This window comes from Pipra filicauda, unplaced genomic scaffold (assembly GCF_003945595.2).
Source record: "Pipra filicauda isolate LSUMZ 115617 unplaced genomic scaffold, ASM394559v2 scaffold124_size2119055_pilon, whole genome shotgun sequence".
Classification (NCBI taxonomy): domain Eukaryota; kingdom Metazoa; phylum Chordata; class Aves; order Passeriformes; family Pipridae; genus Pipra; species Pipra filicauda.
Window position 1 is genome coordinate 655,579 of NW_024103707.1, and position 27,172 is coordinate 682,750.

Genomic DNA, 27,172 nt, shown 5'->3' on the forward strand with positions numbered 1-27,172 from the left:
CTTGAACTGGCCAATGGCGAGTGGGAGGGAGGAGTGGGTGCTGCCTTCCCGTTCCGCCACGCGGCGGGGGAACATGGCGGCTGCTCCCCGAGCCGCCGCCAGAGGGCGCGGGCCGGCCGCGCACGGTGCCGACGCGCCTGGCGGCTGCGGGCGGGGAGCGGCCGCCGCAGCTCGGTGGGGCCGACGAAGGGAAGGGCGGCCATGGACAGGTTCTCGTGGACCACGGGGCTGCTGGAGCTGGGGGAGACGCTGGTGGTCCAGCAGCGCGGCGTGCGCCTCAGCGACGGGGAGGAGAAGGTGACGGGGGCGGCCCCGCGCGGTGCCTGGCGGCGCGGCAGAGCCCGGGTGGGGAGGAGGCCGCGGGCCCCGGGCAAGGGGGCGGTAGGGCCGTGAGTGTGGGTGGTGTCGAGCGAGGGCGCAATATGAGGGGTGTGAGGGCCTGGGCTGCTGGCGGAGCATCGGTCGGGGGTGTGGGAGGACATTCTGCACCAGGGTCTGGCGGGGTTTATGTCCGTGAGGAGATTGTTAGGGCGGAGTTCCAGGCTCTGGGAGACTGTGCTAGTCGACAGCCGGCTGAACGTGAGCTAGCAGTGTGCCCAGGTGGCCGAGAAGGCCAGTGGCATCCTGGCCTGTATCAACAATAGTGTGGCCAGGAGAATTAGGGCAGTGATTGTCCCGCTGTACTCGGCACTGGTGAGGTCCTGTGTCCGGTTCTGGGCCCCTCAATTCAGGAAGGACATTGAGGTGCTGGAGCGTGTCCAGAGAAGGGCAATGGAGCTGATTAAGGGTCTGCAGCACAAGTCCGATGAGGAGCAGCTGAGGGAGCTGGGGCTGTTTAGCTTGGAGAAGAGGAGGCTCAGACCTTGTTGCTCTTTACAACTACCTGAAAGGAGGTTGTAGTCAGGTGGGGGGCGGTCTCTTCTCCCAGGTAACTAGTGACAGGATGAGAGGACGTAGCCTTCAACTGCACCAGGGGAGGTTTAGGTTGGATATTAGGAGGAGTTTCTTCACAGAAAGGGTGATTAGACATTGGAATGGTGGTGCAGCCACTGTCCCTGCAGGTGTTTAAGAAAAGACTGGACATGGCACTCAGTGCCATGGTCTAGGTGACATGATTTTGGGTCATAGGTTGACCTCGATGATCTCAGAGGTCTTTTCCAACCTAACTGATTCTATGATTCTGTGAGAAAGGCCTTGGACAGTGTGTGCTACATGGAGGGAGGGTTGGGAAGCCCCACAGGGTGTGCTGGCATTGCTGTCACAAAGCGCTGTCCACTGCTCGAGCTGTTAGGGCTGAGCCTTCCCTGTGTTGCCCTACACAGCGACTTTGGTGTCATGTACGGGGCCTCATGTACAATTCACACTGGAGTTGTCCTGGTAGCTGTAAAATGCACTGGCGCTCTGGTCATCACGGGTACTGACCCTTCACTTGTCTGAGCCAGCCTGCTTATTGCTTCGTTTTACTGCTGAACCGACTCTAGATCTTTTCATTTTCCACACCACAGTAGTTGCGCGCTCTCACAGGAAGCTGTAAAAGTGTGCATCAGATTTTACAAGTAGGAAGCAATTTGCTAGCAGAGATTTTCCACGTACTGTTTGCTGTCTGATAAATAAAGAGCTTTTCAACAGTAAGGTGGATAGAAGCAATACTCCTGTGTGATAGAATGGAAGATTTCAGACTGTGTGTAGCATCTTCTTAGTAGGTTGTTTAAATGTTTGTATATCTTGCACAGTATATGGAGGGGGGATCCCTTAGGATTTCCAGGGGACAAAGTTTATACCCATTAAAAAGGAAGTTTGTGTATATCTATCTAATCCCTTTATACTTATTTTTTCCATTGTTTCCTAAACTTCATGTATTTTGATTTCTGAAAAAAGGGGAGGTGTTCTCAAAATATTGGCTTGTTGAATCTGATTGTTATGTCTAGTAAGGTGTAATGTTTCCAAGATCAGTATTTATGCAACTTACCGGCTAAATTTGTTGTTGATCTGTTTTATTTTTCTGGTTTAGGTGAAATTTGATAGTGGGGTTTTACTGCTTAGCACGCACAGACTGATCTGGAGGGATCAGAAGAATCATGTAAGTCCCACTTTTGTCTCCTGTATGTCATTCAGCTGTAAATTCCGTCATAAACTACAAGTAGCTTGCAATGAAAAGACTGCACACAAAGAGGAGATTTTTCCTTCCTTTGTGCATGTTTTCTTTTACAAGTATAGTCAATTTTTTGGCTCACAGTGGAAAGAAAATTATGTAGAGGAAAGTTCTTTGACCCAGTTCTGCTTTACTAAAATAACCATGCAGACATGAGAAGGGATGTGAATGAATCCTATAAACTTTCCTTTTCTTTGGCACAAAAATAAAGGAGCAAAGAGCCTGGTATTATGCACTAAAAAACATTGGTTTTGAGACTGAAGTTCAATGTGTCAGGCAAATCATAACATGAAGTTCTCTCCCATGCTCCTTGTCTAGGAAGACCTTTTCTTCCTCATTGGTTTCAAGTTCAAGTTTCCCTGTCTTCTGCTCCCACCATATAGTCCACAACTGTGATTTGATAATAGGATGTGTTTGGTGGCAGTATTATTTTGCACAGGTCTGGCCCTCCCAGCTGCCTGTTCCTGTGCTGAACCGCCTCTTCAGTAAGCCAGAACATTTGTCTATACTGCTGTGGACAGTTAGTCCGAGGTTAAGTAGCACTGTCAGAACTACAGTGTGGTAACATTGCTGCTGAATGCTTTGTATCATCAACCCAGAGCCTGAGATTGCAGGCTGGAAGTAAGTGAGAAAAACTACAAACAGATACAAAGCTCTAAACATAGGCTGTGAAACATGCACCACACTACAGGTGCAATTGAAGGAGAAGTTGAAGTCGTCAGACCAAGTTGGGTTATGCTTGTTTTGGACACAGTAATTTAGAAATTTAACCCAGGAAGCCAAAGTTTAGACAGCACATTCAGGTGACATCTTTTCAAAGGCGAATTATATTCTACTGGGCTGGTTTTGTGCAAGGGTAGCACAAGCACCTCTCGCACCCAACGGCTGTTCCCTACCAAGTATGCACATCCTTGCTCCAAAGCAGGTAGCGACTAAGAGCCTTCTGAAGGCAGTGTCACCAAGAATGTTCTTAAATTTGGCAAAACAATATTTTTTTTTCTCTAGGGTTGTTTGCAGGAATAGCAGAAATATTTTTAGTACAAATGTCTCAAAATGCCCAGGGTGGGGTTACTGTTCACGAGTCAGGAGTAGATTGTCCGGTTTGTGAGCTCTTCTGTATAAATTAACTGTGCTTTTTCCACAGTCTACATGAGTTTGTGCTAAACGATGTGTTAATTGCTTCTTATTTCTTCATTAGCATCTCTTTTTGAGAGGTGACCACATACTGCAACATGCACTGCTAATCTTCTGACTTGCTTGAAGTAACATTAGACATGATGACTTCAGCAACTCTTAGAACTGATCATATCTGTATTCTATCCTTTCCAACAAAAGAGTGACATCTCTCTCTTTTTCCCAAATTCTCCCTCTGCTCCTAGGCCACACGATTTCCTGTACTCTTTCAAGATCATTGAATTTCCTAAATCAACAGAGGAGAACCCTGGAGAATAAGGAAAAAAAATTATTTTAACTACTTTAACTGAGCAAAGATTCTGACAAGCTCCAGGCTTGATTAACAGAAGGGGCAAAAACATGTCCCGGAGGCTGACAAAAGTTACCCAGTTCTGATTATGGAGATGTAATTAACTTTGTTAGTATGGTACAGAAAGTTGACTAATTTTTGGGCTCTCGCAGCTGAAACATGGGGAGCAGAGTGTCCTTTTATTTTCATGGTGAGCTGTTGCCTAAGCTCAGCTGTGGTGTAATATCAGACTTAGAAACCTTAGCTAGCTTACCCAGAATAAACTTGTAGAGAGAGTCCCCTTCTATTGTGTCAGCAAACTTTAGTAATAAATGGGGCACTTATCCTTAGGTGAACACAGCAAACCTTCTTACAAACACAGACAGCTGTGTTTTACAGGTGCTGTTTCTATATACCATCTGCAGTTGAACAGGATAGAAAATACAGTGATTTAAAAAAAAAAAAAGGAATTCTGTAACATTTGTTACATAGATATGTTTTGTACAGCATTTTAAATGATAAAATCATGCATAATGTGAGCGTGAGACATTAGAAAAAAGATTTCCAAATAAACACACAGCATTTTTAACACATTTCTATTTTTGTATTCCTTTGTCTAGTTCTCTAATGAGGAAGGAGTCATTGTAAGCCCTTGTACTTAAAATGAGTTCATAACTTTCTAGATGTGAACTAAATGAATCAATCATTTTGACAGTGTGCATGCTATATATAGTTGAACTTTTTGTTGTTTTCAAATAGTTTTTTTTAACAGAAGTATCATATCGCGTGTCTTTAAGGTGTCCAGAATTTTGGGGGTGTTTTACAAACAGTAACTGTTCTACATAATGGCTATAGAAACTGGAGCCATAGAAGAATCTGGGTAACTTTGCATAAAGAGTTTTTAAGAACAGGAAGTACAACCCATGTTTTTTGCCGATAAGAGATCTACTTATTAGTTGGAGTTCCTTCATGTATACTTACCTGATCTCCAATTTAATGGTTATTTAATTATTCCATGTAAAGAGGAACAATTTTGGTAGTAGGGGTTGAGAGGCCCCTCTTACAATGTTCATTGTAAAGTGGTGCTAGGCACACCCTCATGGCAGGTGGAAAAGAGAGGTCCAGAGAGGGAATGCAACCTGTGTTTCCTTTATTCTGTGTGACTGTGTCACTCATCAATCTGTTGTGTGGAAAATTACGTTCCCCAAAGGATGTTCACAAAAACAAGACCAGGCACCTACTTAGATGCTTTGAATCATTCACGTAGCAATTTCTGTCTCAGATGCATATTTTAGCTTAGTCTCCGACAGATGGATACAGTCTTATTTCTTGCTCTTCTTTGTTTTGTCTAAAGCACAGTCCAGTAAATGTGTGTTGAAATGCGTCAAGCGCTGGATTCAGTCCTTCAATGTAGGATAAATGGAAAAATTCCTATTGCACTCAGACAGTAGTCTAGTGTTTCAGAGATTCAACATTTAGAAGGCTGCTGATTTTGGATATTGTTTTAGCTCCCAAATAAAATCAGTGCAAAAATGTTAAGAACCTATGAGTACTGTGCACCTACAGGGATAAGATGCAGTAGTGGGTCAGTTTTAGTGTTTAAATTTTGAACTTGGAAATTTAACAAATCTTCAGATCTTAGTCCACTTATGAATCTACTTTAAGTTTTTAAAGTTGACTCACTGACACTTAAATTTGTTGGTTGTTTTTTTTATTGACTAGAACTCAGTTTCAGTTTTATGTTATTTTTCTACATATATTTCTCTTTAATAGATTGTTTCTATTGTTACCATCATATTTCATATCGAGTGCCTCAGGCAGCACCTGTAGAAATCCCTACTGTCTGTGAAGTGGGGAAAGAAAACACCTGGGTTTAGAGATTGAGTAGTCAGGATATAGCTTTAATTTCACTTATGCTTGTGTTGTTTGTTCCAGGAGTGCTGCATTGCTGTACCTCTGTCTCAGATCGTATTTATTGAAGAGCAATCATCCGGGATAGGAAAAAGGTAAGGTGGTTGTCGCAGTCCTTTTCAGATAAATACTTTGCATATGCATATTATGTGAGGTGCCCAATATTATATATTAATTCGTGGTAAGTTCCCTTTGCAATCTAAATTTTCAGATTGACAGCCACAATGACCTGCTTTCCTCATTTGAGGTCAGATGTGTAAGAGAGTCATGACAAAGCACTGTTTGATGTGATTTGTTAGATAACTGTCTTGTAATCACGAACGAGTATATGTTTTAGCATGCCATTATTATTTGATTAGTCATAAATGACAACGGTGATTTTGCTGGATCTAAATTTGAAAGCTAATATTAGCCCTTTGTGCCACAGAACTCTTTGGGAATAGCAACTTTGACAGATTCCATATTATATGACTTCATAACTGTATGATTGATTTTGAGCATGGAAATGCTAGTGATGGTTAGAAGGAACTCAAGCGTTTCCAGTGAGTGAATAACTAATTCAGTAGGTATGTGTATAAAGGAGTGTATAAGCCAGCAGTGTGCTCAGGTGTCTAAGAAAACCAATGGCATCCTGGCCTGTATCAGGAATAGTGTGGCCAGCAGGGCCAGGGCAGTGAATATCTCCCTGTACTCAGCACTGGTGAGGCCACGCCTTGAATCCTGTGTTCAATTCTGAGTCCCCTTCAAAAAGGCATTGAGGTGCCGGAGTGTGTCCAGAGAAGGGCAACAAAGCTGGTGAAGGGTTTGGAGCACAGGTCTTATGAGGAGCGGCTGAGAGAGCTGGGGTTCTTTAGCCCAGAGAAAGGACACTCAGGGGAGACCTTATTGCTCTCAAGTAACAAGTGACAGGACAAGGGGAAATTGTGTCAAGTTGTGTCAGGGAGGGTTTAGATTGGATATTAGGAAAAACTTCTTCACCCAAAGGGATGTCAAGCATTGGAACACGCTACCTGCGGAAGTGGTGGAGTCACCATTCCTGGAGGTATCTAACAGATGTGCAGATGTGGCTTAGGGACATGGTTTATTGGTGGACTTGGCAGTGCTCAGTTAACAGTTGGACTTGATGATCTTAGAGGTCTTTTCCAACATAAATGATTCTATGATTCTAAGTTTCACAAGAAAAAAAGAGAAAAAACATTAACTGGAAAAATATATACATAGCTGACATCTGCTTTCAGCCTACAGTCAGTTTGGTATGCTGAGGATATCCAGAAGAAATCAGGTAATTCACTAATGCTGGAGAAGTCAAGTAAATATGGACCAATGCAAAGAGTATCAGGAAAATGAGATGGGAATGGCCGGCTTGCAGTCATGTTGTGATAGGAGTCTGTTAATGTTCCTAAAATAATATTATCTGAAAGTTTGTTTTGGTGGTGTCATTTTAGACTGTTATTTCCATGCATGTTACCTTTGAATGTTGGTTTTGGACAAATTCACATACAGTGTTCACAAGTGACATATGCCAGTGGAATAGGTTAAACATAAAATTGAGACCTTCTGTTTTCCTGTGGCAAAGATAGTGTATTTTGGCTTTTAACTTGCAATAACTACTGACAAATGGAATGACAACAATCAAATCTGTCAGAAATTATTACTTGAAATTTTAAAATTTGTTGTGCTTATTTCTGAAGAACTGATGGTAGGTACATTTTAAATTTGTGAGATATTGCTGTTTCAGATGGTATAGCAGTTTTTATGCAAGATCTGCTTAGTCAAAATATTTAAATGTTGATGGACAAATGTAAAGCATTTGTTCACGCACTTTAGCTCTTTATGTGAGATAAAGTTAAAAGAGGTTTTGATGAAATGGTTAACTTTGATTATAGAAATAATTTTTTTAGATATTACAGAGATTTCTTCTCTTTCCTTTACCTTTGTCTTAGTGCCAAAATAGTAGTTCATCTTCACCCTGCTTCTTCAAACAAAGAGCCTGGTCCATTCCAAAGCAGCAAATATTCCTACATCAAGCTTTCTTTCAAAGAACATGGGCAGATTGAGGTAAGTTTTATACCATGCAAGCCAAGCACATCAGATATTTGGACATGCTTTTCTCCTCTTGCTGTGTTAGTGATAATTTTCCGTGATCTTTCTGTGTTTACTTTTGAGGTGGAGCTTTTTCATTACATCCTTTTGGAAGACAAACATTATAAGTCTTCCTTATTCAATACTGTGGTTAAATGATGCAAATAGAGTTCAAAAAATGTCAAGAGCCATTATTAGGCTTTATCTTTACTTCAGTGGTTTTAGTATAATCTTATACTTCTTTTTTTTAATCTAGGAAATTGGACACAGGATTTTCCAAAATGACATCTCTGAAATCTGTTAAATGTTTAAGAGTAAAAGATGTTTTTGTGTAGCTACATCTCTACTGAACAGGAATCAGACAACTTAGTCATCTCTCTAATTTTATTGCTGAACACTTTTTGTTACCTCAGAAATTTTTCATTTTATGCTTTATAAACCTTTTTTTTTTACCTACACCAAACCTCAAAGGCTCTGAGCATTCTAAGAAAATTTTAATATATTTTTAAAACAAGTCTCATCCTAAAAGACAAAGAAATTACACTCTGTAAAGAAATTTCACAGTGTAAGATCCTCATTCGAAGAGACTGAGAACTTTAACTTCAAACAATGAAAAAAGCTGTACCTGTTCACTACAGAAAATCAGATTTTCAACTCGAAGTAATTAAAAATGCCTTATGAATGCATGTGTGTGATCAGACTCACTTTCATTTCTTTATGAGCAGTTTTCAGATTAACAACGGTAGATTTATGCATAGTTGTAATTGTATAGGTGTTTTGCCTAATCATAACCTTATTTATTTTAATGTTAGTTTTGTGTCTGAAAATTAAATTTACTATGCTTACTGGTTCCCAGCATATCAATTACACCCCAGCTTTTCTTTATGACTTCAGAACACTTTCCTGTGAACCTGAACAACCATAAGAATGGAATAGATTTTCTTTCTATTTGTTGGTCAGTGGGATACACTAAGTGTTAAGTATTTAACTAATGCCACCTTCTGGTATTAACAATAAACATATAAGTGTAATTGATCTGTGTGGTTGTTTTTATATTGTTGAATTAACAGATCAGTAGCGATTGGATTGTTCAACTTTCCTTCCTTTAAAAAGCATGCCTTTGAGGAAACCTTGACATTTTTAACTTTAGCATGGTTTGGAACATTTTGAATATCTGAAAGAAATATTTTACAATAGAAATACTTATATGAGTTGGACTAGTGATTACATGGTTCCTACTCTAATATGTGTATTTTTGAAGACTGGACATTAAGAATTTCCAGATAATGGATGTTGTACTATGGGTATGTAGGTGTTACCACATTTTATCTTATAGTGAAGTTTATTTTATCTACCACCGGGATGCTAAAAATACCCAGATGTACACTGCACAGTTTATGGAATGTCTGTTGTCCCTCTTTAATGTTTGCAGTTCTATAGGCGATTATCAGAAGAAATGACACAAAGGAGATGGGAGAGCATGCCTACTGGTCAAGCCATGCAAGTTAACAAGGATACACAGGTATGTGCAGAGCTTCTGAGCAGCATCTGTATGTAATTTCTTGTTTCTATTTCTTGCTGCCCCCCTATACTGCATCCAGCATGCCTCTCTTACCAACATGATGGGCACGTGGGAATTCAGCTTTACTTTGCCTATTTCTTCGCTGGCATAAATTAGTTTCTACTTTGTAGTTTTCACCTGATAGAACACAGTGGCCTCTCGAGTTTGTTTAGACTAGAGTAGTTGATCAGACATGCATACACATAGTTATGCAAATGCAATATATCTACTTGCATATAATTTTATTCAGCATGAGACATCTAATGAAGCTGCGAGATTTTTAGTCTTAATTGCAATTTCTGGGTTTTTTTTGTGACTGGATATCAAATATATAATATGTAACTTTGAAACCTATGTATATTTGGTTTAAATGAATATTCTAAATGGACAGTTGTTATGGAAAATGTTAAGTGGTTAGATTACCCTCTTTATCTGTCTGCATACTTCTAGGTTATAAACTCTGATAAACATGTAGATGTTGTTCCTCTATATGAATATGTTGCATATATGGACATATAGTACTGTATGAATGGAATAAAATGATTTAAAAATTGTTCAATGTCAAATCCCGTTGGTACTCCTTGGCAAATGTAGTACCTATAAGCACAATTGCATTTGGACTAATGGGGAAACCTGTACCCTGCATGAAGAATCTAATGAAAATACCTTACCTCTTGTTCTTAGGTCATAGCAGCTCATTAACAGTGCTAAGCCTTGCAGTCAGAGATTTGAGGGCTGGCACCACTGGTACTCAAGTACCAGCCCTTATAAAACGCATTTGGTATCTAGTAAAAGTTTCACCATCACCTCCGTGCTGATACTTCTCAGCAAGGTAAATTAGACTGCACTTAGCATTGTGTTTCTATGTCTGTGTTTCTTCAGGCTTGATTTCTTGAGGTAATCATATTTAGATACACTCAGGCATTTCCACAGCTCTAGTAATGTGTGTTCACATGGACTTGGGAGGCTACAATTGAGATGAGTGGGAATACTCTGTCTGGATCAGGCTATTAAATTTCTTCATATTAATAACTTCAATATAATAATGTAATTTTCTGTCTAGTATAGCAAATTTGTACATGTTTCACACTTATTGGTTTTTTTTTTCACTCTGGTTTAAAAAAATACTGTCAAGAAATGTATGAAATATTGTATGAATGATATCTGTTCTTTGGGGGAACATTTCCTGTCCTCTAATTTTCACAGCGAGGCAGATGAGAAAATTTAAGATTTCCTATTTTGATTCCTTCTTATTTTTTTTTTTTAGGCAGGAAGAATAAGGGCTGTAGGAATTGTAGGGATTGAAAGGAAAATAGAGGAAAAAAGAAAAGAGACTGACAAAAACATTTCCGAGGTAGGTACTTCTGAATTTTCAAGGTCAGCCACCTGTCTGAACCATTTACATTCATTCACACTTTCTTTTAGGGGCAGGAGCATCTGAGACTATTCATTTCTTTTTGTTGAGAAATCTGAATTGATTGAATGTATTATTTACATTTACTTACTTTGTTTAACTGGTTTGTCAATGTAACTTAAACAGTTCCTTTCAAGAAGACTGTTCTTTGAAACTAAGTGTCTATTTATAAAATTAATTTTGGTAGAATTAGAAATCTGAGTTCAGTGACTGTTCTTCAGGGAAAGAACACAAATACATGTCTAGAAAGAGTCTGTACGTGTCTGAGGGGGGGTTTCTTTCCTTGTTTTTTTTTTAACACTAATTTTGGTTTCAGTTGAGAATTTAATATATATTAAGAATATGCTGGTCCAAGCATAACTGTGGTGAAGTTAGGTTTTCATCTTATACAAAGTAATTTTTTTAGAAGTTAGATTTAGGATTATGATTACAGTAAAACGATTGGGAGTCCAGGCATTGACAAGACATTACAAGTATATTTTGCAAAACACCTGGGCTAGATAGAGACCATTATTTTCCCTAGAAACGGCACAATAGTTGAATTCCAGATATCATAACTGATGGACAACAGAGACATTTAATTTCTTCATATATACGTGAAAGCAATATCCTCAAAAATAGTCTGATTCTGCTTGGTGGTAGAGATTAATACAGAAGTACTCATAAACTACATGCAACAGATTTGTTCTTGTTGCAAAGCAATATGGGATTCAATGTGCCATGAGAAAAAAGGCCATTCCCTGCTCTAATACCTAAGAAAATGATTTTACCTTTGCAGACCATGTGCTGTTTCTGATACTGGTAGCATTAAACTTTTTTGCTTTCTGTCTGTGAGGAATGTAATGAATGAAGTTTTGTGTAGTTCAAAAGGTATTGTGGTTACATGCATGTGTATATAGTTCAAAAGGTATTGTCTGCTTATTTTTTCCTTTAGTAGCTTTGTCGGAGACTAAAAGAAATCCATTTGTATGTGTTGCATGAACAGAGGAAAGCTGTGACTTGTAAAATCCTGCCTTCCTCCAGCTTTAAATGTTATAAATGACTTAATTTAAAAAATGGTGCCCTGGCTTCCAGGAAAAGGCTTCCTGCATCTGCTGTTCAGTGCTGATAAGAATCCAGTTCTTTAGCCTTTTGTTTATCTGAGGAAGTTCCTGTTAGGTGTGTGCACATTCCCCTTTGTTTCCAGGCCTGCCCTCTGTGAGTCAGGCAGAGGAGGAGTTAGACACAGCCGTGCTCTTTATTTAGCTAAATCAAGGGTTCTTTTCATGAATGATGTTTTCATGCAGGTATAGAGATTAGAAATAAGATGGGAAAAGCCTTGGTAGAAAACTTATTGTTGATACCATTTACAAGTACAGTAGAAGGACGGTGATTTACACGAGAGATTGGGAAATCTATTGTAAATTACTGAATTTGACAGATTAGGGAGTGAAGAAATACTCCAAAGAGAAGCTCTTGTTCTCATAGTGGTAAATTACTGTTCTACGGTGGTATATTTTCTTTTCTGCCCTTGAACCTAGGTTTGTCCCATTAAACTTTGGACATTTAACTCAGGTACCAAGTCTTAAGAGGCTGAACTTCTCCAGTCAGTGGAGAAACACTGGCACCATTAGGAGGTGTTCAGATCAAAAGCAAACCCTGTCCCTTCCTAGAAGCATCTCCTTTTCTTGTTTGCATGTTCAGTCTCAGACCAATAAGCTTCTAAGTAAGGCACCTAAATGCAGATGGGAACAATTGAGTCAAAATGCTGCTAATATGTGTCTTTCTAGTGGGGGATTAGTCAGAATGAGCCAGGAATAACACAGAAGCAGTGACTAGAAGCTGTAGGCAAGATAGGTATCTGGTCATTTGACATACTCTAAGTGAACAACCTTCTTTTCTTGTGGCTGGAGGGCTTGGTGCTGCTCTCAGGCAAAGTTTAGCTGAAAAGGTTCAGGAATTTTTCTCACATCAGTTGTTCAAAAAAGATTGTTTGAAAAGGTTGACCACCTGGACATGTTGTCATGTTTGAGAGAAGCGAGTGGGGATGCTGAATGTGTGTTGATGAGGATGGGAGAACAGAGAGTCAATTGTTAATATAGGTACATTAATGGAGTTGTTAGGTCTTTTTTTTTTAAACGTGAATTTTTTTAAAGCTAGTTGGTTTTCATTACTAAAAGTTTTGAATTTCAGTATACTTTCAGCTATTTTTAAAATATGTTTTATTTAAGCCTAAAATACCCTTTGTGTGTTGTTGTTGGAGTTGTATTTGAGACCATAGCAGTTTACTGTGATATTCAAATGAAGAGATGTTGCCACACATTTTTAGAGGTTTTCTCCCTTCAGTTAAGCGTACACATGAAAACATACACCCTCTTCCTTGCTCACTTGAAATTACTGTTTCTTATTAACTTAGTAACATCTACTTACTAAAGTAAAATTGTCTTGTCCAGAGGAGTACATCTGTATATTTACATCTGGCTTGCTACCAGAAACAATAGATCTCCTTGAGAGTTACCTGGTAGAAGAAAACTTGCCATCATCACCAAGAAACATTCCCCCAGCTTATACGAGAGCATAATAAACTTCAACAGTTTAATCTTTTCTCAGTATCTCATTGTTCCTTCCTATTGTGGACTTCATAAATCATATTGAACTACTGTTTGCATACTGGAAAAATGTGCAATTGTTTGATTCTCTTCTTCATTCTCTGTTGTTTATGTTTATTTTAGTTAAAAGACCTAACATAAAATAGATGCATCAACAAATTATATATGATATATCATACTGTAACATACTAACCTAAAGGGATAGCAGCTCTTATGAACAGCTTGGATAGGTGTACAATGGCAACTTCCTGTATCCGTGAAGATAAATTACACTGATCTGCACTGTCTGCTTTTTGTTTCAGGCTTTTGAGGATCTTAGCAAACTAATGGAGAAGGTATGTATGGCATGTGTCACTTGTCCAAGTAGACTTATGCTTGTTTTCTCAGTTTCAAGCATGCTTTTCTCCTTTGAGCTGAAAGTTGATTTATCTATGTGTCTTTCTTGATAGGCTAAGGAAATGGTGGAGTTATCCAAGTCAATAGCTAATAAGATTAAAGAAAAACAAGGTGACATTACTGAGGATGAGGTAAATGAATTTCATTTTTAAAGTTAACAGAAATGTGCCTATGACAAGCAAAAAGCTATCCATTTAGTCCATGTAATGTTAATAAAAACCACTTCCTGGTTGGTTTCTTTGTGTTTTGGTCCCTTATAGAATTTATTTGTTTAGTGTTAATTTTTCTTTTAATGCTTTCTTTTAATGCTTCTTAAACGCAAGGATTTTACTGATTTTGTGTATTTTTTCTATTTTTTTACCTCTGCTGGTCAAAAAAAAATTGTTAGCAATTTACTTTTTTGGTAGTAAACTTAAGGATTTATTCACTAAAACTGCCTTATAGTAATAAAATCAAAGACTTTAAAAAACCAGTATCATTCACTAGCTGATGTACTTGTAAATTTATTTGTTTTCTCTTTCAGACTATTAGGTTCAAGTCCTATCTACTGAGTATGGGTATAGCTAATCCAGTTACTAGGGAAACATATGGATCGGGTACACAGTACCACATGCAACTGGCAAAGCAACTAGCTGGAATACTGCAGACACCATTAGAGGTAAAGTACTTCATTTTGCACCAGCATTTTCTCTGTGTTGCTGAATTTCAGTGTAAACATGTTTTGGCTGTAGTGCTGTGCCTCTTTTTAAAGTCTCAGATCTTGCGGCACAGCCTCATATTCAATGTTTATGGAAGGAATATATATCCTCTTTTTGAATGTTTAAATATAAGTAAGAATTTGCAGAATTCTTCTATTTACAAAATATCAGTGAGACTTAAAAAGTTGTACAAGTGCTCTTTCTTCTATTTGAACAGCCCTGCATTCATCCCTTGCTGCAGAATATAACGTTTTTAAAATAAAGTGAAATGACACTGACTGAAAATACAAGTAATAAGTCTTTAAACTGCTTAAAATTTACATATTTTGCAAATGTAAGACAGAATTATTAAGTAGATTATGTGCCCTTAGTAATATCTCCTGGTTTAATTTATCTGAAGCTATTACAGAATTCAGGATTCTCACCAAAAAGTTAGATTTCATGTTGCAACTTAAAAGGCTATGTTCCTACTGAAAAACATACATATTACAGTACTTTTGTGAAAACTCTGTGCTGCCTACTGTGATCAGAATGGAAAACTGAGTTTGTTTGAAAAGTAAAAATGGTAAACTGATTGATAGATTTACATATTGAAATTTCTTGTTCCTGTTTCATACATTTATTCTTTGCTTTAAAAGCAAAGTAATTCACAGTCTTTGGGTGTAGTGTTACTGTTTAATATTTTAAACTGATTAGTGAAAGATACGATTTACCTCTTTAGTTTTCTCCATTCAGGCCCATCACATAGCTCCTGTGTTTTACCTGTTTATTCAGTCACGTACGACTAGAGATACTGTGTTTACTGGATTAATGCTTTTGCTCTTACCAGTCTTGTGCTTAACACAGGAACGAGGAGGGATCATGTCGCTCACGGAAGTGTACTGTCTGGTGAATCGTGCGCGAGGGTTAGAGGTGAGAAACCGCTTTTGTGAAATATTTTATAAAATGTACTTTAGTGATAAGGTAATTAAAGAAAAAGGGTAAAAATGTTCCCTAACAATTGCTCATTCTACCTGTCTAAAAGCAAGAAGCGATCAGCCTTTTATTAAAATTAGGCTGTTTTTACCTTTCTCCTTCTTCCATGTTATATTTATGTATCCTTTACTAGTTGTGATAATGTGTGCTGCTTTTTATAATACTATGTAAAAGGAAAAATCCATCCTTATCTGAAAAGGAAACTTAAAGGACAGAAACTACTGAAGAATGGTGAATGTTTTGGAGTTTTTTTTACAAAATACAACAATTCTTTCTGTAAACAAGGCAAAAGGATTATTATAGAACACATAATAAAGGAACAGAAAGCAGCATAGAAGCCAAGAAAATAGACTGCACAAAAGAAAGGAAGAAAATTAACAATAAGTGTGGCCTGGTGTATTTTATAGCTGTAGTTATTAAAACTGTTTGTTTTGGTGTTGTGCTGTGTACTTGAAATGCAAGCTGTGAATAAATATGTGTTACTATTTTAATAGTTGCTGTCACCAGAAGATTTAGTAAATGCTTGTAAAATGCTGGAATCACTGAAATTGCCAATAAGGTAAGAGCTTTACAGATTTATTTATGAAACATGGCACTCAGAGGTCAGACCATGATGATTTAATATTTTACCTTTTAAAAAAAATACAACAGCAACAAAAATCTACTACAAAGACATTCTTTGCTTAAAGGATGCTGCTGTATGCACCAATATCCACTTTACATCAAAGTACTAGTTTATAGCTATGGCTCACTTCACTAGGAAGGCATTATTTTTTTCACTTCCAATACAATTTTTTCAGACTGGGAAAAGGGTTTAACCAAGACCAGACATATAGTCTGGTCTTTTCAGTCTGTTTAGATTTTGAAGATGCTATTAAGCTTAAGTTCATTTTACAGCTTTTGTTTGGGGTTTTTTGGATTTTTTTCCCCTTTTGTAATGTGGTTATAGGTGTGGATGCATTAGAAATGTGACCACAGGTGATGTGCATGGGGTTTTTAGTTACTTTGCTTCTCTTTTTTGATTTTAGGCTTCGGATATTTGACAGTGGTGTGATGGTGATTGAACTCCAGTCTCATAATGAAGAGGAAATGGTTGCTTCTGCTTTAGAAACAGTAAGTGTACTTCATTTCCTTCAGTGTTCTGACCGTACTAGGGAAAATTAAATACATTAGGTACAAAAACTCGAGGTACAGAATTTCCTTTTGAGGTTTTGAAGTACAAAATATTCCACTTCCATATCTTCTAGAGTAATACTTAAATAGCACTTCTCATCTTCAAAGTTCAGTGCAGGCAATAACTCTAGTCATTGCTTTCTCTTTAAGGAATGAATCACTTTTCCATCTCTTCTCAAACTTTATTAACCTAAAACCTTCCTTCAGATCTTTTGTGCTGTAGGATGAAATTCGTGGCAGGTATTGAGCACCTAATTTAACAGAAGCCCATTTCAGACACTGAACACGATGTGCTTGAAGGCAGTGGAAGCAGCTCTTAAAGGTTGATATAGGTAGTTGTTTGCTTTGGCTTTATTTCATAAAACAGTACACTGTATGTGTAACATCTTGCACTGAGTTTGCTGCTGTGATGAGCACTCACTTGGAGAATATTGTGTATAAAATTAAGCTAGCTTCATCAGGAAAAAAAATTGTATAAATTGCTCAGTGTTATAAACCTTTGTGGTCTTGCTGCCTCTGGACACTTTAAAGTCCTGTTATCCCATTATTTGATGCATTTTTCTGTGTCTTTTTCAGTGGAATGTAATTTTTTGATTTTCACACACTTGAGAAAAGGCTAATTCAGTGTATCTCAGGTTAAATATGAAAGTCAAAGAGGGCTTTGTCTTGGGCAGTCGAGAAAAAGTAGAGCTATTGCAGACAGCTTCTCACTTGATATGAAGTAGACTCTTCAGTGCATTTTCCATCATTTGTTACCATATAGCTTTCACTCATCAAAAATATTTTTAGATAAGAGAAATGTATATAGCCATCTAAAAGATTCCATTCTAAATTAACAAAACTAAAATGCTTAAATCTTTCAATATATGTTAATATTTTCAGTTTATTTCCTTATATTCGCAGAAAAATACCTACTCTATTTTAGAGGTTTTTTTCTGATTGGTTTCTAAATATTTGTTGCCTTCAGTAAGAGTACTTATCTCTTTGAAAGGAAAGGAAAAACCTTTCTTGATAACAAAGGAGGTTGACTGGGAAAAGTTAACAGATGGTGAATTTATTACCAAAGTGCCTTTTTTCTGTTATTTTCCTAATGTGAGACTTTGACTCCATAGAAAAATGTAAGGGAGAGGCTTCAAATGAGGAAGGCTAGCCCATAAGGGAACAGGAAGATGAGATCAGACTCGTGGCCAAAAGCACCCTGTACTTTCATGTTACTGTACATTATACATTAAGTTCTGAGAAGAAGTGAAAGGTTTCAGACAGGAGAGAGATGTGATTTGAATGGCTAGTGAAGACAGGAAATGACATGGATGTCAAAGGAATCCAAAGTCACCCTTGATGAGAGTAGTGGTTTGGGAAGGAAAGATAATTAATCATCAATTGTATAGCTGACTTCCATTACTCAGATTTGATCACCTAGCTTCCTAAAATCTCATGTTAGGACTAATTTAATCTGAGTTTCTGTAAAATGACTACTGCTGAGAATGATGCACAATAGACCCCTTCCCACCCAGTTATGTGGGAAGCAGGAAATGGCAACTACATCCAGAATTACAAGTTTGCATGAATCTACAGCAATGTAGAAATGGAAGAATTAATTAATTTTTGGGAAATAAAACATGTTTATCTGGGAAATTCAATGCAGCAATAAGTCTAGACTTCATATCTAATATTTATCTAGCGTTTCAAACATGCATATGTCCAACATGTGTGAGAAGGTTTCATTTTAGCATGTATTAAGTAGCATGGTTGAGACAAAGGGGCCAAAGTATGGAGTCCCAAGACTGAACCAGTCCTTTGTATCAACTGAATGTGATGGTGGCTTTTACTTATCCCCCTAGTATGCCGTAATATCATGTCAAGTACTAAGGTTTGGGGATTTTCCTATAAGGAGTGGTTATATTTTAAATTTTAAACTCAAATTCTTCACTTCTACCTGAGATTACTTCAATTTCTACATTGATGACCTGCCCTGAACAGGTCTTTTATTTCCTTATTTAGGCTTTGGTGTTTGCAGAATCACTTAGTATAGTTGGGCTGTGTAGATACTTATAGTGACAGCATACTGCTGTCTGAGCTATTCTGATTTTTCCATTCATTTTATCCCAAGGCATCTTTTAAAAAAAATCCAAAGAAAAGGGTACCATACATTTTTTTTTTAGAGATCTAACTCTTTTCGATGTTCCTTTTTTATACTTGGCAATTTCCCCCAGGCACAAAATAGATATCTTTAAGGGGAAATAAGTCATAATTAGTTGTACTTTTTAAAAACGCAAACAAACTAGTTTTCTTCCCAAGGGATTTGCTACCAATTTTATCACTTCTCAAGGCTAGACCTGATTCAGTAGCTGAGAGAACTTTGTTGTTCTTTTAATGCTGTAGTTGGTTTATTTGTGTATTTGGTTTTTGACAGGTATCTGAAAAGGGTTCTCTCACAGCTGATGAGTTTGCTAAGCTGGTGGGGATGTCTGTTCTCTTAGCCAAAGAAAGGTAAGTAATAATTGCTGTATTTAATACTTTAGTTACCATGTTGTCCTCAATTAATACAGCATGTCTTCTTTTGCTTTCTCTAGGCTGCTTCTTGCTGAAAAGATGGGCCATCTTTGCAGAGACGATTCAGTGGAAGGCTTGAGATTCTACCCAAATTTATTTCTGACACAAAGCTAATGTCATTTGTGTACAATTTTTTATGTAATGGTTGAGAGCAGAGGGCAGAATCCTTCCAAGAACTGACTTAAATATTTTATTTTGTTAGTCAGCTGCAACAAACACGAACATTGCAATGCTTTACAGTTCTCAGGTATTTCAAGTGCTGAATCCTCTTACATGGAACTGAAAGGAAATAGAAATCACAAAGTCAGAAGCATGTCAATTGTCTCAAGCCAACTCGCTCATTTTTCACATTTTATTTGATGTGCTCTGTAGTTTCTCATTTCAAGAGAATTCAGATGAAGATTCCACACAAGTGAGAGTGGAGAGAATATCCCTGTAGTCTTCCATGAGGGTCAGCACCCAGAAGACAGGTTACTGCGTACTCCAATCGCAGTTTGTTTATGTCTAGAGCAACAAAGCAGACAGATGTATCCGCAGTGATAAGAAAAGTCACTTTAATGTGTACTGAGGTGTAAGGAACAAACCAGTGTAGAATAACCCTTTCTCCCTGAAGTGATGAACAGTTTTCTAAGAGAGGATCTTGGGGATCTATACTTTGATACAGAAAGAACTTGCTGCAGGAGAGATTATTGTATTTTATGTGAATCTAGAAATCATGGTGTTTATTTTGTCATATTTTATGCTAATAGCTCAGATAGAAACACTGTTAGGACAGACTTCCTCCCTTCTCTTTCCTTGCCATCCTCCTTCCTGTCAATTTATGTTGCACTTTGGGTGCCCTTTCTCTGTCTGCTCTAGTGGAGTGGAGCAGCCTCTTGTCACTCTTCCAGTCTCTGTGCTTTAATGGGCTCGATTTTTATCTTGTAGTTTTTACAAAAATTTGTTTGTTTCATCAGCCTGTCACCTGTTTTGGGGAGACAGTTGGTTTGCTTATCTCTCATATGTGAAAATTAATATGCTTTCACTATTGAATGGAGGAAGAAGACTATCACCCTGTGCTTAATAATCACAAGGTATGATATTGTTTGGTATTCCTCACCCTGTGTTCACACTGAATGCAATTTGATAGCCTCAGTTTTCATAACTCCAGTGGAGTTGCTACACTACTTGAAGATCTTTTGTCATGATAACAGTTAAGTGGGTGTTTATGATCCACATCACCTAAATTTTTGGCATTTTGAAGAGACGATTTTTAGTAAATAACAAAATTAATTCAAGGTATGGGCAAGGACAACATATAGGTAACTGCATTGTGGTTGTAATGGCCAAATCAACATTACAAAAAAGGACAAAAAGGCTTTTAATAAGAGCCTGAAAATATTTTCAGAACTATTTCAGTGTTACCATAGCTTAGACATGAGTTAAGAGCCTGCCAATAAGGAGTAAAGTGCAGAGATCCCTACAGTGATGATGCCTAGGGTTTGTAGGATGCTCATTTAGATTCAGCGAATTGTGTCTTCTTGTCACAAGCAAATTTTAGTGCAGTGCTCTCTTTAGGGCAGTTTTCCTCTGCTCCAGGAGGGTGCTAAAACTAATGTATTTGACACAGCTAAAGGAACCAGTTCCACACTATTCTTACTGTGTTAACCCCTGGTATCATCTCTTTCGGGGCCTTACAGCTTGCTGTTTTTCTTCATCCTCTCCACAACCCACTGAATGTGAGGTACACTAAGATGACACTTCTAGGGAGGGACTGAAAAATTAGAAATTCAGATGCAAAAGGTTTTTGTGACAACTGTCTCTTCTGCCCAATACCAAACCTGTCATGGGAGACCAATGGTTTGTGGGCCTGAACCTCTCCCCACAAGGGGGCATGTCTTGTGCAGAAAGAATAAAACCTGAAAGGAAATGGCAAGTGTACACTCCCAGCCTCTGTTCCTCCAACCTGTTTCGTTATCTTAATTAAGCAATAATAATACAGCCTATTTACAATAATGGTACCTTGTCAAGCTTTTCTTTCCCAATATTTTTCCTTGATTTCTTTTTCTACAGAGAAGAAATCTATCGGGTAAATTGTATAGCTGGTTTAGAGAAAATGAGAAAATGACACATAAGAAAATGACTACCAGGAAGTAATAAAATTAAAACATTTTCTTAAACAGACTGTTCTGTTGAGTTTTTTTCTTTCTAAATATTTTAAGCAGCTTTAAAACCTTTATACATCAAAATCTTGTGGTTCCGTGGGGCAGGTTTTTAAAGCACAACTAACTTTTACCGTCTCACTTTGTACTTAAAAGAGTGCAAGATAGTTTTGATTTAAGGGCAGAATTAAATGTAATTAGAATGCCCTGGTTCTGTTGCTGAGTAGCCTGTGACCCATCCAAGCCAGAATAGTCAAGCTACAGATGCCTACAAAAGCACCACTTTCCTGAGGGAACCAGTCTGAGTTCGAGCCAGGCATTTCACTGGGAAGGCGTTTGGCACATCTAAATGTGTTCTCCCAGCTGACGTACAACAGAAATCATGTACCTGAAACCATACTGAGAGCCAGCTGTTGGGTGAACAATGGAGCGAGATGTTTACAGGAGTGTAGTTCCATGTTAGTACATGACAGTATCCTAAACTGTCATTGTCCAGTCCTGTTTCCTAGCAGGATTCTAGAAGAGGGGAAGATGTAGGAATTGCCATTCCTACAGATGATACTAGTTTAATACAGAGTGTGCATATATGAACCTTTCCTGGTTTGATTATTCCTAGGATATTTGTATCACAATATATGACCATTACCTCATTTTGCCAGGGCTGCCCAAATACATGGTCCTTTGAACAGAAGTCTGCTCAAAAAGTGCTTGGCTTTTTATGGAGCAGTCTCGAATGATGATTATGTTTTTCATTTGAAAACATGGGCTTTTTTATATCTGACAGGAAAACGCTCCTCAGGAATCTGTACACCTTTTCCGTTTCTCCTTTGCCTTTGTTTTCAGGAAAATTATATTCAGCCTATGGAAACATGGATCTCCTCTGGACCATATCTAAAGTGCAGATTTTTTCCTCTGAAAAGTATGCATATATGTGTATTTGGAAGTCTTCAGAAGTGTATCTTTAATAATCATTACCGGGTGCATATTGATTAGCTAAACTCTTTGATGCTCAGTTCTTCTAACAGGACTTTTATGGTTTGTCCAAAAAGCCTGACTGTGCTTCTTCTTAAATTAGTGTGAGTATTGTCACTGAATTCACGAGGACAGTAGTGGGAGACAATAGGAGCCTGTTGCCAACAGTAGAAGTTCCTTCTTCCAGAAGCTAGGGAGGCTCTCCTTTGCAATTGGACAGTTCTTTCAAAATACGCACTGAAAAGGCAGGAATGGCCAATTCAAAGTTACTTGTGGATTTGATCAGAAACCATTGTTTTCTCTGGGAGGAACTCCCTCTCTAATGTATTTTCTGTTGAGCTAGATTGACAAATCTAACAATTACGTTGCTTCTCCTATTCTTGCAGCTCCCATTTCATCCTGATTCTCAGCCCTTTAGGCATTCATGTGAAATACAAGACCCTGTAGTTCCAGGTCATCTTCATCTGGGAAGACCTCAACTATCATTTTTTTCTCCCAAGACTGAGCTACAAGTCCTCAAGATGAGAGAATATTCTGGACATGTCTGTTGGCAACATTCATCTGTACTTTAAGAATCTATTCAAATACTTTTATTATAGCAGAGGGCCAAGTGTCTGCCATACCTCCCAGGTAGTTGTCCTGGCCAGCAGGCTTGAGAGTAATTTTTCTTTGGGGCTTAGAATTAAAGTATTATTCAAATTAAAACAAAACAAAACAAAAACAAACAACATGGAAACACAAAAGTTTCAGGAGTGACTGAGACAACTTCAGTTTAAGAAAACCCCATAGCCTGGAAGTTGGTACATGCTCATGAGAGGTATACCTGACAGGAACCACCCTGCTTCGTATCCCTCCTCCAGACCAAAGACCAGGTAGGCTCCTGGGTCTCCTGCTTTCCCACTGGACTGCGAATGCTGTGACTTCAAATTTCTACTGATGAAAGAGCACATTAAACCTTGCTCTGCCATGCTGACAGCAGAGCTGGACAGCAAGTTCAAGGTAAAAAGGGGAATAGTCACAGCACTGTTGTGAATCTAGTAGTCCTGCTGTGATCATAAGGCTCAGACTATTCAGATGTTTTACGTTATTAAACTATTTTATGTACTTAAATTATCATCAAAATTATTTCAGTAAGTAAGTAAAGGAGGGGACTAATAATCTAAATACTGTTTCACTGTATTTTTGAAGTCAACCATTAGACAAATTGGTGCTCCTGTGTCACTTGCTTCATGCGTGCAGAACATTCCCAGAAACTAAAAGACAGGATTTGTTATTTTATTCTAACCAAAAAACATCGCAGGAGGACACATGCTATGTGAAGCACTCTCTCTTTGCAAAGAACAATAAAAGCAGCACAGTTGCACAGAATACATTCGTGTCTGTGGCTGGTATGGTATTTGTATAGTGGCTATTTAGTGACCCACTTCATGTAAGTAGAATTCTTTTCAAATGTTGCCTAAATATAACAATATTTGACACGATATATGAGAAACGTCTGTTCTTTCAGCCAGACTCAGCAGCTGTGTGTGTGTGTGGCATAATTCCTCTGAGTTTCATTTTGCATCGGATGGAGGATTTGAGGTGTGTCCTTAAATTGCAAAGATACTCTGGTTTGATCCACCCATTAGATGAGAATGGCAAAACTCCCACCGACTTCAAACCCAACCTTTGTTATGATTATCAAACATTGACTAGTTAGCAGCTCTGGAAATGGGTGTATTGGGCATGGCTGACTCTGGCAGGAAGAACGAAGATCTTAAAAGACATTCTGCAGTAAAAATCAAAATCAGTAGAAATACCAGACCAGACACAACTGTTGCAAAGTGACTATTTCTGATCTTTCTGCATTTCTATTGTTTTTTTCACAGTGTTTTGGGAAAGCCCAAAGATAAGGATAATTCTTTTTTTCCACTGGGACTCTAATCTATTTATAGGTTACAAGGCCAGAAGAGAGTATTATGACCATCTTGCATGACCTCTCGGGTAACAGAGGCTGTAAGACTTCCCTTACTTAATTTGTGTTTGAAGTAGAGTTTCTCTTTAGAAACAATAAGAGGTTGCATCTTCTGGGAAATCCTACTGCAGCCCTTGGCAGATTATTCCGGTGACTATTACCTGTTGGAAAAACGTTTCTGGTGTACATAATCAGAGTTTGTTTAGCTTTGGCTTCTGAGCACTGGACCTTATATTTAATAAGTGCTTTATTAAGCCTGAGTTCCTGTCATGCCTGGTGTCCTGGAATGTAACTGTTTCTTAAACATAAATCATTTGGATTCTTTTTGCCCACCACATTGTCCTTTTTTCTGCTTTTCCAAAGGCTTTTACCTAATAACCACCTTAAGTTGTGAACACCAGCAGGGGCCCAGAGAAAGCTATAGTAAAAGTCCTAACTGCAGAGGTAATTTGTTCCTCCAGTTTTTATACTCACAGCCATCACACACAGACAGCATGTCCACGCTATCAAACATGTGCTTGAACCTATGTTCGTGCTCGTTCACTCCCCATCCACACACCTCAGATGCAAATATGACTTAGACTTTTTCTGGACTTTCCTTCCTGTGGGCATCTTAAGAGGGAATGTGGGGTTTGAGGGTGGTCTTCTGAAAACTGCACTAGACTAAGTGCACTGCAGGCAGGCTTCCCAGTGGGTATCCGAAGCTAGACTTTTCCTAAGCACAGTAGAAAAACTATGAGCCTGAGCCTTAGTGGGTTTATTAGCCAACAGTGTAGATGGAAAGGTTTCATTCAGCTTCATCCGATTAAACCTGCCCTGCAGCTTCCTTGGCAGCTTACAGATGCTTTCCTGCAGGTTTGCTTCCTCAGGGCTTGTCATGCGTGCTATGGTTGTGTGTGATTATTTCTCACAGTGACAGTTGAAATTTCACTTGATCATCTCTTTATTTTGATGCCCATGCTAACTACTCTCTCTGCAAGTGGTTTTGTGTTTCCTCATAGGAATCTGGTCAAGGTCATATTTCTTGTGCTTTGGCAATAATACTTTCAGGTGGGATAATGGCAAAAGACTTGTCAAAGTAAGGTGACATTGTTCTCTGCTCCAAAATTGTGGGCAGCAGGACAAACTAACTGGTGTGACAGTGGGAGCTCAAAATTAGATAGCAACTCAGTATGATCTCCAGATCTGTGTAATGAGTCCCCAGGAGGGAGCTGCACATCCTGTAAAGCATGTTCTGCAATCTTTGTTCCAAGATGTGTAATTTTATGGGAGCTGTATTAAAATAAGTATTGTTTGCTAAAGCCCAGCTTACTCAGAGACTGCTTAGTGGTAGTGACTTTTCTTCAGAACCTACCACTCTCCCAGTTTGTGTGTTACCTGAAAAATTGAGCAGTTAGATGTTAGATCCTCTTTTAGGTCTTGATGAAGTTTTAAATTGCTAAAGACTAATCCACACTTAAATCTTTAGGCAAATACATCCTGCATGAAAATTACACATTAAAAGGACATTTTGAGACCAATTAGTGAACACTTAATCTTTTTAAAGCATACTGTGCTAATTCTACAGAAGCATCCTTGGTGGAAATGTCAGGGGTTACCAAACCAAATGTTCTCTGGAAATGTAAGGTATTATTACATTATAACATTGCTCCCTTTACTCACCAAACTTGTAACTTCATCTAAAATGCATTTTCCACCAACTTATGTCAAGTGGCATTGGTGATGGTGCTCTCCCTTTTGATTATCAGCTTTTGCATCCCTGTGTCTGGCATCAGGGTAAGGTTGACAGCTCTGTATCAGCCAGGGCTGCTCTTTTTACAAACCAATCAAATCAATAAAAACCCACAGATGATAATTCATCCAGTGGTCTCAAAGCTCCACAGCATCTCCAGAACAAGTGATTGGGCAAATAACATTTACAAACTGTTGGATGCAAGTTTATCCAGAGATGCAGACTTTAAGTTCTTTAGCTGGAGCTGCTCTTATTTTACATTCTCAGGCTTGCATTGGTACAGGAATTATTTTCTTACCAACCTGGAACATGGCTTCATCATCTGTTTTTCACCCCCAAACCAGAACAGAGCAATTTACTGTGTTTCTTTTGCATTCCAATGAAAAGCTTTTTCACATAACAGTAGATCAGTTGAATAGCAACCATTCTTTTGTTTTAAATATATATTAAAATTACACAAATACCTTATCACTCAACATTACTGACTGCAGATCTCATCTTCTTTTAAGTTCTTTACCAGCTTTATGCTTCTAATTTTGAACAATTTCTGACAATTTTACCTTTTTTTTCTACTTATTTTTATTAATTTAAATGCCTTTGGTCATTCAATTATTAATATTCTTGTCAGTTTTCCAATCAAGACAGTAGTCAGGCAGTGCAACATTTCTCTCTCTCTTTTTTTTTTTTTTTTAAATAGATCGAGAAATTTTCCTGAACAATGCAGAGGTATCATTTAGGAAAGGACATGGTTCAGTTTCTTCCTTTTTTCCAGCCTCCAGTTTCCAGCTTTTTTAAGTTTCTCCTGAACCACCAAATATTTATATTACCGTTTTGGCCCTTACCTTGATCATCCATAACAGATGACTATCTTGTATCCCAGCCAGCACTGCTTTGGGGGTTTCACAAGTAATTCTCCTTTGCCAGTGCAGATGAAGGCGAACAGAAATTTCTTTGGCTCACATGCTTCTCTTTCTGAGTCAGGATATTATTACTGCTCCCGTTGGGAAGCTTGAGGTCAATTTCATATCAGCAAGAGGAGGGTTTTAGCATATTTTGCACAGATAGAAATCACACATAGTGTCACATCTCTTCCCCCCTACGCAGAGCAGAGAGGGAATTCGGTAGCCAGCCATTCTGCTTTCACACCTGGTGGTCTGTAGACAATATGTGCTACTACATGATCTTGTTTTTATGCCAACAGAAGAAAAAGACATTTTCTTCCCAACCCAACTGTGCTGGCAGTGGGGAAACCAACAGAGCACCTTATGCCCACTGAAAACCACCAACACAGCCAATCTGGTGACGGTGCCCTTCTATAAGTACCCGTAACTTGCTTCGGGTAAAATCAAGCAGATCTGTTTCAGCTTGTGGCTTGGAGTCAGCATGGCTGCCCTGGCCTGGCTGAGCA

General features: G+C 38.3%; 1 protein-coding gene across 2 annotated transcripts; it reads left to right on the forward strand.

Moving 5' to 3' along the window:
* The first annotated feature begins 53 nt into the window (after positions 1–53).
* VPS36 (vacuolar protein sorting 36 homolog) lies at positions 54–21,129 on the forward strand. 2 transcript variants are annotated; one of them, XM_027723142.2, is made up of 14 exons: positions 56–297; positions 2,012–2,080; positions 5,550–5,620; positions 7,469–7,583; positions 9,040–9,129; positions 10,436–10,522; positions 13,473–13,505; positions 13,620–13,697; positions 14,090–14,224; positions 15,111–15,176; positions 15,734–15,798; positions 16,268–16,352; positions 18,826–18,902; positions 18,986–21,129. In XM_027723142.2, exons 1-14 carry the CDS (start codon positions 202–204, stop codon positions 19,077–19,079), a joined length of 1,161 nt encoding a protein of 386 aa, XP_027578943.1. In that variant the 5' UTR covers positions 56–201; the 3' UTR covers positions 19,080–21,129. The 2 variants fall into 2 exon arrangements, with proteins under 2 accessions (XP_039245159.1, XP_027578943.1); XM_039389225.1 differs by lacking the exons at positions 18,826–18,902; positions 18,986–21,129 and adding an exon at positions 16,620–17,282 and having other exon boundaries at positions 54–297.
* Positions 21,130–27,172: the final 6,043 nt, after the last annotated feature.

Bases quoted from the DNA above. Each gene is read 5' to 3' on its own strand.
- VPS36 (XM_027723142.2), top strand. From the start codon at position 202: ATGGACAGGTTCTCGTGGACCACGGGGCTGCTGGAGCTGGGGGAGACG. The intron at 5,621-7,468 runs GTAAGGTGGTTG...CCTTTGTCTTAG, and splicing joins TCATCCGGGATAGGAAAAAG to TGCCAAAATAGTAGTTCATC. The intron at 7,584-9,039 runs GTAAGTTTTATA...TAATGTTTGCAG, and splicing joins AAGAACATGGGCAGATTGAG to TTCTATAGGCGATTATCAGA.